This window comes from Tauraco erythrolophus, chromosome 7 (assembly GCF_009769465.1).
Source record: "Tauraco erythrolophus isolate bTauEry1 chromosome 7, bTauEry1.pri, whole genome shotgun sequence".
NCBI classification, from domain to species: Eukaryota; Metazoa; Chordata; class Aves; order Musophagiformes; family Musophagidae; genus Tauraco; species Tauraco erythrolophus.
Window position 1 is genome coordinate 47,390,206 of NC_141471.1, and position 16,136 is coordinate 47,406,341.

Below are 16,136 nucleotides of genomic sequence, written 5' to 3' on the forward strand. Positions count from 1 at the left end.
CTGGTCTCCAGATGAAGAGACCAAGGATTTAGATGCAAAGTACTACAGATCCTGCCATCAAAAAAACATTCAAACAAGGAAACAAAAACTTGCGCCTAAGCATTTTAAAAATTAAACACAAATCCCACCTCAATGTTATCTCACCTATGCCTGTAAAAAACTCTCTTGCTGTGCCCACATTTGCAGTTATTCATTTACACCTCAGGAGGCAGCCTGGAGATGAGAGTAGTACGATAAAATAATTACCTGAAACGTTTTTAAAAAAATACCCGTTAAACAAATTACCTTAACTGGCAGCACTTAAAATTGGTAATTCTTTTTTTTTTTCTATTTAAAAAAAAGTTGCATAGCTGTAAGATTTTGCTTTGCTGCATTTTTTTTGTTGTTTTTACTCACAAGCAGTAAAAGAGAAGTTTTAGTTACTTAAATAGCAATACAATGTGCAGATTTCAACAATCCCTATAGTTTGATCACTATAAATTAGTTACCTGTCTTGGTTTTACTCTTTGGACTGCATTGTGACAAAGGTTTAGTTACAAAACTTTGAAATACAGTATTCCTACGCAGAGAAGTTTGTTTTCTGTTCTTGAAAAAAGTGAAGAACGTAAAACAGGGTGTGAATTCAGTAAATTAAGGTCACACTGTTAGACTATATTTAGTTTGCCATTTACTCTTCTTCAGCCAACAAAAAGGTGAAAATGTTCCCACTCAAAACCGGGGCCATCCTCCTGCAAGGGTCTCAGATAGCACGTATCGAACATCTCATCGCTTCCACTTGAGGCAGTAGGAAACATGTCCAATAACCTGCTTCTTCACAGAACCAGAAGTTAGGCTGAAATTAGGAACTTTGGCCTTCGATACAAAACAGTGTCAGTAATGTATGTGGGGAGTCGATTGTTACAGAATGTGCAGCATTTTCAAAATCCCTGTGTGTCCTTTGCATGAGTGTTTGGTATACCGAGCACTACTGGCAAGTAACCGACGCCTGCAACGCTTTTTCCATGTCACTGTCCATCTTTGCCTTTTTCAGCCACAAAGAACTGTATGTCTCAAGCCAGGCACGCTGTGTTCAGCAAGGGAACCTCTCATCTCCTATGTTTTCTGATCAGTGGAAGCAGCTGTTGAAAAAGCAGAAGACAAAAGTACCATCATTTCAGCAATTTCAGTAGATAACACGCTCAAACAGCATGTGTGCAATCACCATGTTTTCCTTCCCCTTTTCACTAAGACCCCAATTATCACCATCTCTGCTGTGAAAAAAGGCAAATTGGATTTAACATGAGGTAAAACACTCATGAACATGTACAGAGACAATCTGTTCATAAACAGCATGTGGGCTTCTTCCACAATTCACTTGTTGAGGGCAATATAGGAAAAGTATTTATTAATTTTGGCTAACACTGCCCTGAGGTTAAAAAATTATGCCTGTAGCAGGATACTTTCCTGCAGGTTTTCTCTGCTACCCCTGCAACAACCATAGCACTGCAATATGACCTGCAACGCAGACACATGAAACAAGATGAAACAAATATTGCAAATAAATGCAAATGATGAAGTCTTCAGATTTTGTTTTTTTTTTAATTTCTATCAGAACAACAAAACCAAACCCTCAGCTACCAGGGTTCAGATATCTCTATTTCTCTAAGAATTATGATGATTGTTGGTGTGTTTTGCAATGCTTAGGAGCAATAGTTTAATGCAAGATAAAGTTGTCAAACTAGTCAACTAAAAGAATAAACCTATCATCTTTAAACCTTTGACACAGATTGCAGATCTGCAATCATTAACACAAAACATAAGCTGGAAAAATGTGAACCTCTGTGAGATAGCATGGATAGAAACATATTCACTTTTTTATTTATATATTTTAAACATTCTGGAATGCATTAACATGAAAGTGGTTTTGAAAATACCTAGTTGAAACTTTTTTCCTATGATTCCGAAAGCCTTTCGTCAGAAATAAATGCCAGTACTCAAGAAACAATCCAAAAATTACACAATTGCATTATTTTAATTTTGTTTCATTTCCATGGAAAAAATACTTTTTAAAAGTTAATGTTAAAGCATTATTGGCACTGACTTACCACTTTCCAGTACTAAAACTGGAATACATCGTTTCAGACCATGCCATATAAGGATGCAGAAACCTTGTACATATTGCAACATACGTCAATACCTACTGATTAATATTGCAGTTCTGAGACAGAGTAGCAAATTCACAAATTAAAAAAAATAGCATAAAGAGTTATTTCAGATAATTAAGATATTTATTGTCGAAACGCATGTATCTAAAAATAAATATTACCTAAAAACATGAATCTTGTCTTAATCTGATGGATGCTCAGGGCAAGATCTATTTACTTCAAACCATTCATCTATGCAGCTGTTGGATACAAGACAAAAATGAAAACTGACATGAATATCTCAGTAACATTTAGCAGTAAGACACGAATAGAAATTGGTTTCTCATAATTTCAATGACTAGTAGGATTTTATATTATACAAAGAAGTGTATGTATACACACACATCATTGGAAAATTTAATAACCTCAAATCACAGCAATTTTTGGATATTAAACACTGTTGAAAAACTAAATTTCTTAAGTGTTAAGATTTTCTAAGGAAGCATTTTACAAATTACTATCCAGCTTTTATACACAGGTTACTTCACTACTAACACTATCATCTTGCTTACATAATTCATTGACATTTTTATTTCCTGTAGTTACAGACACTTGTGAAAACAAATATGAAACAGGTTTAAAAAGTGTTCTCCCCTCTCCCCTCCAAGTCTATTAGCATTTGACAAAACTTCAGAACACACGACCTAAGGTCCCTAGCCATGATATGCACTCCTTTCCCATACAGGTGATTTTGCTGTATTTTTCCTGTGGGCTTTTCATGCAAGCATGAGAAGATTATAGTAGGGAAAACTGACTCCAAATACATTGGTGGAGATGCAGAAGGATTTAAGAACTCCTGTTGTTTGTTTGTTTTTTAAATGTAAAAAGTAACTAAGTTTTAGTACTCCTTTAAGCACCCCTTAGAGGAGTTACCCAATAAATGCAACCTTCTGGAATTCTATATGCATCCTGAGGAATACTTGCCCTTTATGATATATGCAGAGGCAAGGCAGCCGTGCTATAGTATCTCCTTGCTGCAGCTCTTCCAGGCATATTGCACACTCCCCAGCATCTTTACTCAGCACATCCTCTGAAGAGAGAGCACAAAGTGAAATGGTTAAAAAGCAGACTGCTACAAGCACAACGCTCTTTATTCAGAACATCAAGGTCAGATACAGAAGGTATTTCATGTCCTGCAGAAAGCCCTGTCAAGGTGAGGATCAGTCACACTTACACAAGGTGACTGAAGATTCCTGATGGGAGACATCATCTTAACAGCTCAAATTAAAACATAGTTACCATTCAGTTTCTTGCCTGAACACAGCCACAGATCAAAATGAAGTGCTGTAGGAAGACATCCATATGGAGATAGAGGGGTGGCCATAATAAACAGCCAGTATCCCTTTGGAGTTCATATTCTCCCAGCAGATCCATATCCCACTGCACAGGCTGCTCTGATCTAACCTCAGAAACCTGCGCTCTGAACCACGCAGCCACAGCAGCCACGCTGTGCTGCCAACCCCAGGAGCTAAGCACTGGAGACATTGGGTTCTTCACATGGATGGTACCTAATGCCTTCAAGGCTTTGAGGATTCATGCCGGGTGGGTTTTTCCCAGCTGTCTCCTCTTCCCCATGCTCAGCTTTCACCATGGAGGTTAAGTTCAAGCCTGAACATAACATTTCTCCAGACAGGACACTGCAGGTAATTAACTAAGTAAAGATCTTAACTTCTAAACATTTAGCCTACTGCTTGCTTTTTCTACTCTCTTACTCATCTCTCTTCTATACATCTGGCTTTCTTTACCAGTCTTTCCAGTGCTCACATTTCCCACCTTAAACCTCTCCTTACCATATCAGCATGTTCTACCACATCCCATCCACCTTTTCCTCAATGTAAAGTATACAACCGTTAGCAAAAGGAATGAGAGTTTTCTATCAGGGAACGATCAGTATTGCATGGCTCCAATGACTCTAAATTCCCATAATAAACGAGGGGAAAGTAAGTTTCTAGGAATGCACAGGAGTTGGCTTTCGCACAGAAGTTTCTGGGAAAATATATTGTTTTTAAAAAAAACCTTCTCTTGGACACTTCTTTTAGCCAGAACGTGGGATGCAGAATTCAGTCTCAGCACAAAGCAAAACAGGAGATCATGTAATGTCCCGTTTGCCAGAAGCAGGTTAAGAGTCTCAGACGCGACCTCACACAGTGCACAGAGCATTCCCAAAAAGGGACCATGTAACAGCCAAGCTGGCAATCTCTGGCAGATCAGAAAGGCGCACACTTGGCAAAATAAAGCCCATGTGTTCAAATTTCTACAGTTTCTGGGGAAAAGCTTCCCCTTCTTAACCAAAAGGAGCCTAGAGGGACTGTTTACAGAGAGTACGATTCCCAGGTACGACTGAGAAACCACTGGCTGTTCGCTTCAGTGGCTCCAATACTCATCACTATGCATTCCAAATACACAGAAAATGACAAGCAGACAACTAAAAAGCTGTAATTCAACAGAAAAGCAATAAGAAATTAGGTCTATGTTGTTTCCCTTAGAATGACAGCAAGCTGTCTTGCAAGTGCTTGGGTTTCTAAAACAGCTCTTATTGTAGTCTCTGCTATATTCATTGGTTATGCTAAAAAAACTGTATAATGTCACATGTGTGGTATCTTCATAAGGATATGTGAAGAATATCTAACATGAGGTAAACTGTTATAAAGAAAAATATTCAAAACAAAATAATAAGCAATCTATCTACCACAATGAGGAAAATAAAAAATGTATTTTACACACGGTAACATTGTTGGCAGGCATCGTATTAAGAAATTGCTTCTGTTCTATCAGAAGTTGTAAGCTTCTGAGAACATTAGTGATACCTAAGAGAGAAAATAATTTAAAACAATATAAAACATCTTAAGAACTCTAATCTGTCATTACAAAATCCTGACACTAAGAACTTGCCCAGAAGAGGGTGCTAAGGATAAATACTTCCTTGAGGCTGGTTGGTTTTAGTCTTTTTTTTTTTTTTTAATTAAAATATACTTTAATATCTGACACCAGAAGGCAAAGACTCTCCAGGCGGCATTGTACAGAGATATTCATCTTTCCCTGAGGCTCTCAGACACTACCCTCCTAGACTGCCTCTTTACACAAGTACTTTGCCAAAAGTCCTATGAGCAGATCTACCCTCTTCCCACAGTTAGGTTGCAGGAAGAAGCGCTGTTAATAATTCAAGCAGGTATCATATACACAGAGCATACTTAAAAAAAGTCATTTTTTCCACAGAGTCACTTTATCAGATCAGCAGCTGGTACCAAAACCAAAATGTCACTAAGATACCTTCACTGAATTAAACCCCAGCCTTCCTCCCTCAGCATTCTCAAGAGAGAAGCATTTAGTCAAGCTTTGATGACAAAAACTAAAAAGCTGTCCAATAAAAATACAATTTATAAAAGAAAACATTCCTGTTAACTGCTTTCACATCATTCTCTATTGTACATGTCTGGCTTATCGTGCGCTCCACAGCCTGTACAGCCCTTGGGTCTGAACTCCTGCTGAGAGATTTAACAAGGTTAGGCACCTTTTGGCTAACACTGGGGCAAGGTGCCAGTTTAAACATTTGTATCTCCAACCAGCCCTGGCGTAAGTGTCTGAGACTCTTTCTTCCCTCCAGTACTCCCTTACTCTCCCCAAATGCCATTAGCCTCCCTCTTGCCAATACTGGCCCTATTGCACAAGTCCCAGGCAGACAGCTTCCTGCCCTTCCTGGCTTCACCCCAGGCTTTCCCACCAGGATGAGCTGCCAGACACACACCTGGCTTTGCCTAGTCGTGCCAGAGGGAGCTGGTGTGAACCCTGATGACAGCTGGCATGGATGGGGCCTCAGAAACTCGATGGAGTTCTGCCACCCCTGCAGAAGAGATTTTGTTAAGAGGTTTCAATGCTGCTCTTCCTCTGAGATAGCAAGGAGTAGGCATTCCCTACTTCTTGTGTCAACCTTGTGAATCCTACCAGGCTCTTGTGCAAGAAGAAAAGCATAAATATTGAGGGAATAGTACAAAATACTTAATTGCTATAAATGCCAACATGCAACTTGGCACTGCACATTAACAGACTCCAAACCCATGTAATTATGCTCATAATTGATTACACGTGTAGAGTGACGACAGCAAAACCAAATCCTTCAAGGACCTACGACACTTTGGGTCTGACTCCCTTTTGACCATTTTAGGTGATGTGGATCATCAATCCCAGACGAAGAAAAAGGAGTGAAAGAACCTGTTAGACCTGGATCCAGTCAGAATTTCTTCTGTACTTGTTTCATACAGCACTTGCCTGTACCACCACTGGCTTATACCAGATGGAAGTCAGGTTAAGGGCCATTTAACACTGACTTTTAAACATATCTGTTACAGAAAAATGCGTAAATCATTTCACACAGAACCACTGCAGCCTGAACAATTTATTTTGTTTTCATATTTTCCTGCAGTGGAGTGATTCAGTAGATATGTATTTTTCTTTTTCTCTTGAAAAAAAAAAAGAATAGCTTGAGATCTCATCAATGTTATGATTAAAACATTTACATGAGTGTATTACCTAAATGGAAGTGGGAAAAGGAAATAAGCAGAGGCCACATTTTTCCATTTCGCCCACACGTGGATACATACACAAACACTCACCACCCGCCCCCATCCATCTGCCTTGCACCAAATAGGAGGTAAACACTCCACCTTCCCAGCTATTTGAACAAGTACTCACTAGCCAAAGACTGGTGTCAAAGATGAAATCTGGCAAAAGAGCGCAGTTATTTCCCTCCTATGTCTGCACAAGTACTTCTTTCTCCTCTCCTCTATCCCTGGCTAATACTACTATTGTTTTAACTTGTGGTTGTCAGCAATTTTTCCTCCTAAAATTCTGCTTTTATCTTTACTGAAAAATAAACTCCATTCCACTTCTGCTATGTATTTATAGCAAAATATGTAGTACTGAATTAAGATACTATAATTGTAGAAACTTTGCACATACTTTACCAATTAAAAACTTTTTCTAGAACTTTTGAAAAAATATATCCAACAACTATCAAAGCCACCAACTCAGCCATGGTTAAAATTATAGGCAATGCCTGAAATAGTCTGAAATAAAATAGTCTGTCTTCAAACTGTGGACTGCAAAAGCACATGCAATACATGCCTTATGGATTAAGTCACTAAAATCTGTGCTACTGCTTTTTGTTTTTCTTTTTAAAACACAGATAGATACAGCCCTAGGCTAAGGAAACCTCAAGTCACAAATTATGGAGACTGCGATAGTATTTGGGGAGATATCACCCTATAGCTGCAGTATTTCATTTCCCTCTAGGCATTCACTAGAAACAGAACACCAAGTTAGAAAGACCTTTGTTCTATCATAATTTTTATAAATATCTGTTGGGTTTTTTTTAATTTAAAAGCTTAAATGTCTGTGGAAGCTGCCACCACATCTAGATTAACAGTGAAGAATGACACAAAAGTGCACTGTTTCAGGAACGTGACTGAAGCTTATTGGAACATACCTTCTGAACAGTATCTTATCAGCACTAAAATTGGTAAAACAAGAGCCATAACAGATTAAAAAACATTGATGAAACCTCATTAAATAGTGTGTACTACCATATGGCTGTTACATATTCATTTTTGTTGCTGATTACTAAAAACCTAAGTGCTAGAGACTTGCTTTGCTTGTTTTTGAACAGATTACATCAAGCTATAGACACCTAGAAACCAACGCGTTTCCTCACAAGTATAGCGTAAATTTATCCACATTGCAGAATTTATTCTACACTGTCATTGACACCGCTTCCTTGGATGATCCAAAGTTCTTCCCTACACACTTACAAAAACAAGTAGACTCAAAAAGATCTGCGCTTTCCACAGGTAACTTATTTGGTAGCCAGCAACTGTGTAAGTGATTAATATACTCTTATTACATGTTACTGACTTGATTTACTAGATCATACCAGCTTCTGCCACATCTGTTTTTCTCCCTCTCCATTCCTTTCCAGCTATTTCCTACTATGCTTTCTGCCTCTTCACATCCATTTTCCCCAAAATATCCTCTCTCTAGACCTACTACTTCTACCACTCTTCTTATCTCCCACCATCTCATTTCATTTACTGTTGCAGTGCAGGCATTGGAGAAAGGAGGAAGAGACTAACGTTATTAGCCACTATCTGATATTAATATATTATGGACAGTCTTCTTGTTTGGAGTTAATGTCCTTGGGAGAAGTAGACATTGGAATGGAAGGAGAAAGGACCATTATGCAGGGTGTGCTTCTCTCAAGTAGCTCAGTAACTATCTTTGCAACCCGGTACTGGCTGCAAGCAAAAACATTCTCTCCCAGTCCATCCTAAGTACCAGGAGAGCAGGCAGTTTCTTTGGCATTCTACCTGTTCTTCAGTATTCTGGCTGCCACAAGAGGAACATCCTTGATTCAGCATTCTCCAGCTAGGGATCATTCTTGGATGACCAGGTCAGCCCTCTGCTGCTGCTCAGAAATTGAGGCAGAAAGACACTTTGAAGGCAAGCGGATTCTTTAGTGCTCAGAGACCTCAACAGCAGGAGAAAGATCATTCAGTTATCCCTGCAGAAGATACTTATTTTGCTACTCAGAGCTTTCCAAGCTACAGGGTCTGTCAGCAGATTTAGCAAGACAGAGCTACAGCCATTGGTTTTATTCACCTATGAAGACTGCACCTTCACAGCCAGAAACTCAACTTGCACTGCCCTCAGCAGGAACATGCCCTCTGAAGAAACAGTGGGTTCCTAACCAGAAACATTTCTTATTTCTCTAATACAAGCAACCTCCTGTAGATGAGATGCAAAAGGGAAGATTTTTAATATCTAGAGTTTTCACTTGAACCACAGCTAACTGGTTTTCAGGATTCATAACACCAGCACGTCGAGCATGTAGAAATTCATAATTCAACTCTGCTGATTAACTTCAATCCAAATTCCCTTTTATACTGCTGAAAAAAACTAATACCCATATGCTAATCAAACATGCACCTGTTGCAACTTTTTGCGTGCCTCTAACAGGCACAATAACCTTAAACACCACTGCACCACTTGTGTGGTAATATCTAGAACTTAACCAATCTAAAAATACCTTCCCCACCACAATACAAAAATCCATAACCTCTCTAAAACAAACTAACCAGTACGACAAATGTGACACTTCCTCAAATACTGACAAAGCATTTGATGAATATGGTGGGGAGGTGGGGAGTTTGGTATCTCACTCTTCATCTAGTGTAACATGGTAGTTCGTTAAAATTTCCTATTCAAAGTCCAAGAGTTATCCTTGTTTTCCCCTTCACCTTGCTCAATATACAACAGATACCTATCATGAAAGACTTGCTGCATAAACACTGTCTGCAGTCTTTAGTGCTTCCCCCTTTTAAAACACAAAGGTAAAGAGGAGGGAGCACACCAAACAAAGAAAGTGAAAGTCGCACAAGAAAAATATTTGCAGAATAAAGCCTAAGTTGCAATACTTGCACCACAACACTGCACTAAGCTAGAGGGAGGTGGCTGCAGAAGTTTCATTGTTTCTCAGCTAACCAAACATCTGAATAACTGGATTTAGATTTTTGTGGGTTATTCTCAGCTTTCAGAAGTTAATTCTGAGAAACAGCTAGATGCTTCCTTTCAGACAGATAATGATTGGGTGTATGGTAGAGAAAAAACACTCGCTTTTCACTGAATAAAGATAAAAACTGACATAGTAGTGATAGAAGCACATTTTAGGGAGCAGGACCAGCATAAAAGCCTGTATAGCCCTAGCTACTATTCTGATTAGGTAAACTAAATACTAGCGGGGAGAGGGATTTGTGCACTGAAGGCAACAGTTCTTTCGTAAAGAGATTTGCTTCAGTAACCACAATGGAAATCTATCTGCAACTTTAAAATATGTGTCAATATAAGCTACAATTCTGAAAAAAAAAAAAGAAATCCCAAGTTTAAATAACACAGCTTTCGCACACTGTCCAATTAAGACTTCTTGCTCATAGACAAAGACAAATTTGCATCCCAGGCCTCCCAGTGAAGAGCTAAGCTTTGAAAAGAGGCCAAGTAGTCTGAAAAATAAAGCTCCTCACTTCCGAGCAACGACATCCACAGTCACTCCTACACCATTGTGATCAGTGTACCAGCTTTCTTGGTTTGTATTTATACTTCTGGTAGAAAGCGTTGGGGTGAAATAGATGTGCATATAAGATAAAATTTATCAATCCAATTGGACATGAAACATCTTGTGCTCCTGTCTTGAGATTTATTTCCAGAGCAACTATGTTTCCACAGTGATTCAAGACTTGCTCTTGATACAGAGACAATTATCTGATTCACTTTGAAACTTCTGCTCAAGCTACACTCTTTCAAAATTCTGTTTAATCAGTCTACTTGCAGTTTGAGATGCCCTTGAATGTTAAACCATCTCAAGATAGCTAAACAACTTTCTTCTGTTTCACTGAATTCTAAAGGTAAGTTCTGTTCATCACATTTGTAAGTACCATATCCTTAAACTGTCAAGTTTTAGTCTAGATACAGCCCAAAGAGCTGCACCTGTTCACAGACAAACCACAAATAAACAGTCTTGTCCTCCAAAACACGATGTAAAGAGACTTTGTGCCAGCCTTACCCATTTTATACATCAGTTCAGTTGGAATGGGGACTTAGTACATCTGTTTTAAATGATCCAAGGGGTAACTTGTTCTTGAATAGTCTTCCTCGGAGTGCTGTGTTTGTCCCAAGGCTTCCCTCCCTTCAGAAACACTATACCCAGGAGACGAAAATACTGCTAAATATTGTCTCATGAGGAGGCAACTGGGTGAAAATGCCTTGAATGCAGCAGTACCAAACTAGTGCCCCACCACGCAACTATCATGAATACTGTACCCCAGCACATACTGTCTGAAACAAAAGCTGCTTATTGCAGCGCGTGGAACAAGGAAGCTGTCTTTAGGCTATTTTCTTGCTTTTTAATCAATATTACATGATGAGCTGTCAAATTACCAGGTATTAATCCTGAGTGTCAGGAGTTAAATCAAAAGCAGCATATAAAGGGGCAAACCCACAAGAAACAAAATAGCAACTAAATAAGACTCCTTAGGAAACAGAGTAAGGAACTATCACTTAGGGAATACCTCCTCCTCGGCTTCTTCTTCGGCTAAGAATGATTTACACTTCACAGGGCTGACTTTACCATGAAAGAGGATCTTACGCCACAAATATGCTGCAAAAGAATGAGTGGTTGACTAAACGGCCAGGGGCAACCAGCATGTATTGCTGACAGAAAGAGTCTGCTGCAGTTAGAGAGGATTGTTCCTCCCAGGGAGCTGCAGATAGCTGGGATGAAGGGAACTTAAAAAAGCAGGCAAGACAGAAGACTAGCAGTGTGGGATCCATGCATGCAGATCTCTTATAATTTTTATTCTTTGCTAAACGATGCTTCTTATCTTTGAGAAGTAAATCAAAGCAAAATATTTAAGGGCTACTTATATGTACCTGCCAATCTGTACTGGCACTAAGAAACTCCTATGACAGATGCAAAATCAACGTAGGCCTGTTGAGAATTTGGGATTGCAATCCACAGAGTCAGTCCAAAGGTGACTGAACCACATGGTATCCCCCAGAGCACAGAGCAGAAAGTTAAGTCCTGTCACCAAGTGGGGCACATTCAAGAAAAACAAGGGAGGCCTGAGGTGCAGTTTGCCTTGTGTAGCAGATGACTTCTTTACCAAAGGTAAAAAAAAAACCAACAAAACAAAAAAACAAACAAAACCAACCAAAACGATAAAATGCAAACAAAAAAAAAAACCCAAACCAAACACGAAAACCAACCAGGCATAAAACCCCAAGAGTATCTATCTACAGAAGCTCCTTCTGGTGGTAAATCACTCAGGAATCTAATTTAACAATTGAGTGAGGGAAAGATACCATTGTGGTTAGGAGGAGGGTGAAGAATTTGTTTCATGTACCATGCAGAGACAGTTCTCTTCAAACAGCTTTTCGGTCAGAAGGAAGACTTATCTATGATGCTGTAAGTCTGTTAAAATGAGCAAGTTTCCCAAATCAAGACTACTGCCAACAGTGTTCACAAAGTGCAGCAGAGTGTGGATGTGGCAGAGTAGGAATGACAGAAGATGGTTGTCTCTGATCAAACTGAAGGATAAGACCTAAATTTGAAAAGATCTTGCAAACGCAAGAGGTTGATGTGACTGTACAAAAGGATCCCCACTGAGGTTGGGAAATTCCTCTTGCTTTGGTAGCTTTAAGTGTCCAAGCTTATTTTATCCCCAACACGGAAGGAGACCAAAACCATCGTAGAAGTCAGTTTTTCCAAGTAGCAAGGCTTCAACTATTCACCATCACTGAAACCACAATCAGAAGTCATAGAAATTGCTTTGTAATGACTTTCAGTTAAGAAGTTTCATTCTAGTAATGGTCTGTAGGAAATTGAAAGTGTGATGGGGACCTACCAGCCTAATGAAATCTATGAGAACTCTCATCTGACACAACACAGGTGAAGTGGGCACATTAGAAACCTTCATGGAAGGAAAGGGTAGGGCAACAGTGTCCTTGAAGAGCAGAGGCAGACAGAATGAAGAGAAGAAGCTCAGATGCAGTTAGCTATCCTATTACTCTGGGCAATATGGGTTATTTTAATGGCAACTTGTTTTGAAGTTGGATGTAGGACTTGATTCAATGTTTCGTTCACTTTGTCCTTTTTCAAGTTCCTATCGCAGGCTTCCTAAAGGTGCCATGAGCACAACGAGTGTTGCCAAGTCTTTTTTCCACTCTTTTAACATTGGCCAAATAACCGACTAATTTCTTTGCAAGCTGGCAGAGAAGTCTGGTTTGATCTGATGCAAAGTGAATGCATAGGGAGCACTAAGGAAGACGGCATGAAAGATGAAATGATGAGCCTAAGCTGGAAACAGGAGCAGGGGAGAAAAACAGGTGTGTCTGACTAAGACACTATTCTTAGGGAAGATACGATGCATTACTGTGCAACACACAATGAAAACACTGGTGCCAAAACTCACTGTGCATAAGTCTGGCTTATTAACCCCGGTGCCAGGCGCCAGGCCTACAGGGTGCTCGAGATCAGACTTCTTCAGGTTAAAACTGAACGTCTGGTAGCAACGTGCACATACAGGACAGGAATATAAATCACTGCATAATTTTTACTTGTCTGTCTTTTCTGTTCACAGCAGACAAACTGCTTTTTACAAGCTATTCCAATTTCAAATGCAATTATGCTTGCAATATAGACGCAAAACACGTCTGCATGCAAAAAGTTCTGATAACATCAAATATTGAGTCAGAGTTTTCAAAGTAATCTCAATTTTTCTGCTCTACACTAACCCATAATACAATATCATCATTTATTCCAGCAAGCAGAGAGTACCTACAAGTACTACACACTTTTACTATCCCAGTAAGTTCTAGAGTATATGAGTCTTTAATCTCAAAGCCGGGGGGGGGGCGGGGCGGACACACACGACACGACAGACGGGGGACACACACAACAAACCTTCCTTTATGTTTTAAAGCAAATACCATCAATTCCTATATCCTAGCAATTAAGTCAAATAAAAGACACTCACGTAATTTCAATAGTATGCAGTAATCATGATCATTCACAAATAATACAAAAAGATTACCATGGGAGACGTGTTTAAAATAAAAAAGTACCCAAAGACAATTTTCCAGTATTTGTTCAAAGCTTTACGCATACAATCTGGCAGTATATTTTTACAAAAGGTTTATTTTTCTCTTCATTTTTTAAGTCAACAGGCTATCAAAACTATTGGACACCATTATGACAACAAGGTTTTTCAGCTAATAAAGCCACAGACTGGAACAGATTGCTTTGGAACTGGGGGGTGAAAAATATACAAGTGTCAAGCAAACAACTCCTCCCTCATCTCTCCACCTCAAATAAATAAATATTATTTATGGGCTAAAGATTATCATTGAATGCTACATTATTGCTCTAACTACATGAAGTCTATCCACTACCTAATGTTATACATGAAGACTATCTAATTACACTTTGCACAAGAAAGAAGATGATGAGGAACGTGGTCAAAACGAAGAAAGTTTGATATAGCTTTACATTACAGATAGCTAGCTATTACTGCACGGTTAAAATGGAAGTTAGACAAGGTTTTTATGATGGAACTTTGACAAGGTTTCATAGGTGTTAATATAGTTCAGCACTAAATCTAGCAATAGTGAAGCTTTTTGTGTTTCAGCTGTGAGTTAGAACTTTGGGTTATTTCTGCAGCTGAACAAATCTGTAGGCACATGAGACAAAGTTACACAAACTTCAGGGAGCAAGGAGGTTCCTCCAAGGAGGATACAGTAGAGTAGTATTTTGTACCAATGCCAGTATATAATCAATGCAATTTCTGTCAATATCCAATTTACAATCTGTTCTAAAAGCTAGTAATTTTTTCTCCAGTGTATGCACGGATAATAATCCCCAGTTTAGAAGTGAGAGTACTCTTATCACATTAACAGTGGTTTCACCCAGCTTATTTCTGAAGAGTTAGGCTTGTTCTACAACTGAAATACCCTGTAAAAGCTGGACTGACTTCTTTTGTCATTGAAGAGTTGAGTCTGCAACTCAGAAGCACAAGACTATTTAAATAACCAAAAGGTAGCAGATTTTAGAGCAAGATTTTAATCTGAAGGGAAAAAAAAAAAAGTACAAATGACATTTCAGGCAATACTTTCAATTGATCTGCCCTTGGGGCAGTTTCTGAGCAAGGAGTGCCTCTTATTCTATTTCTTTAGAAAAAACACATGATCTGCAAATAATCTGTTCTAGTTCCTGCAAAACAGTGAGGAATTTAAGGAAGGAAATACCATGAAGTTTCAACACATATCACTCAGTTTCAGTGAGATGTAGGTTTGGCATTTATTTTTAAAAAACTAAAGATTTTAAGTAGCTTTATTTCAAAATCCAGCCAACAAAACCTATTCTCTAAAATTAGGAAAAGCTATGTATTTTCCAGGGGTTTATTTCCACAGAGCAACTGCAAAAAAAAGTCAGTTTGCTGCTAACAAATGAGTCAAATCTCAAGGTTTTAGAGGTATCAGCTTTAAAGACTGCAGAATTACCATACAAAACTTGGAACATTATTTCCCCTGAAGCTAAATTCCCAGCAGTCACAAGACTGCAGCAGTTGCAGACACGATTTATGACATCCTCCGAATGACCTCTCAAAGCTCAAGACTGATTAAGTGTAAGACATGGAAGGTAGCTCCTGTCTGCCCGCATCACATGATGCGGAGTTACGGCACAGGGAGCGTTTGCTACCGAGCGAACAGAACTATCCCTCAGCTTTCTACTGCATGCAGCGCTGCGCTGCCATTATGTAAGAGAAACACAACGACATACAGTGCAATATGTCGGGTCCTCTTCTAACCCGATCTGAATCGCTCCTCGTGGCACCCGCAGATGTTCTTTGCGGCACTGGTTCACAGGTGTGTCTGCAATTTTCTAGGACAAGAATTGTCATTTGACTTTAGCAGCACTGTCAGTACCAAAGCAAGACAACGGCAGTATCTGAGGTTAGGAGAAGCTTATAAGGAAAAGACAACTCGAGCTATTCAGCACATGAATGATCCTATTTTCTCTGTTTCTATCAGAAACAAGCAGGCTTGTTCTATACTTGTGAAAAGCTTTACTGTATTTATCCAGTGCTGCATATAAAATATTTCCATGGCACATGTATGCTTTTATATAAAGGCAATTCTAATGTACTGAGAAAAAAATTGTCCCACTCTCAAGAACTGTACAAAGTATGAGGTGACATTGCAGCTATTTTGGTGAGGAGTGATTTGTGATGGCTTCGTCACAGGAAGTTCAGTCTAGCAGATTTCGGCCTTGTTCAAGGGAAAGTATGCAGAGAATCACCCACCAAACATCTTTCTCCCCAAAAGTTCATTAGAAGAGTAAGTAGCATTCAC

General features: G+C 39.1%; 1 protein-coding gene across 1 annotated transcript in view; it reads right to left on the reverse strand.

Annotated features, from left to right (window-relative positions):
- Positions 1-1,084: 1,084 nt before the first annotated feature.
- Positions 1,085-16,136, reverse strand: part of ZNRF2 (zinc and ring finger 2) — a 57,073-nt gene continuing 42,021 nt past the window's right edge. The window contains exons 3-5 of the mRNA XM_086615018.1: positions 3,108-3,213; positions 2,306-2,383; positions 1,085-1,118 (exon numbers count right to left, since the gene is read on the reverse strand). Of these exons, the coding sequence (XP_086471144.1) occupies positions 2,326-2,383; positions 3,108-3,213 (164 nt within the window). The 3' untranslated portion in view covers positions 1,085-1,118; positions 2,306-2,325. The remainder of the gene's footprint in view (positions 1,119-2,305; positions 2,384-3,107; positions 3,214-16,136) is intronic.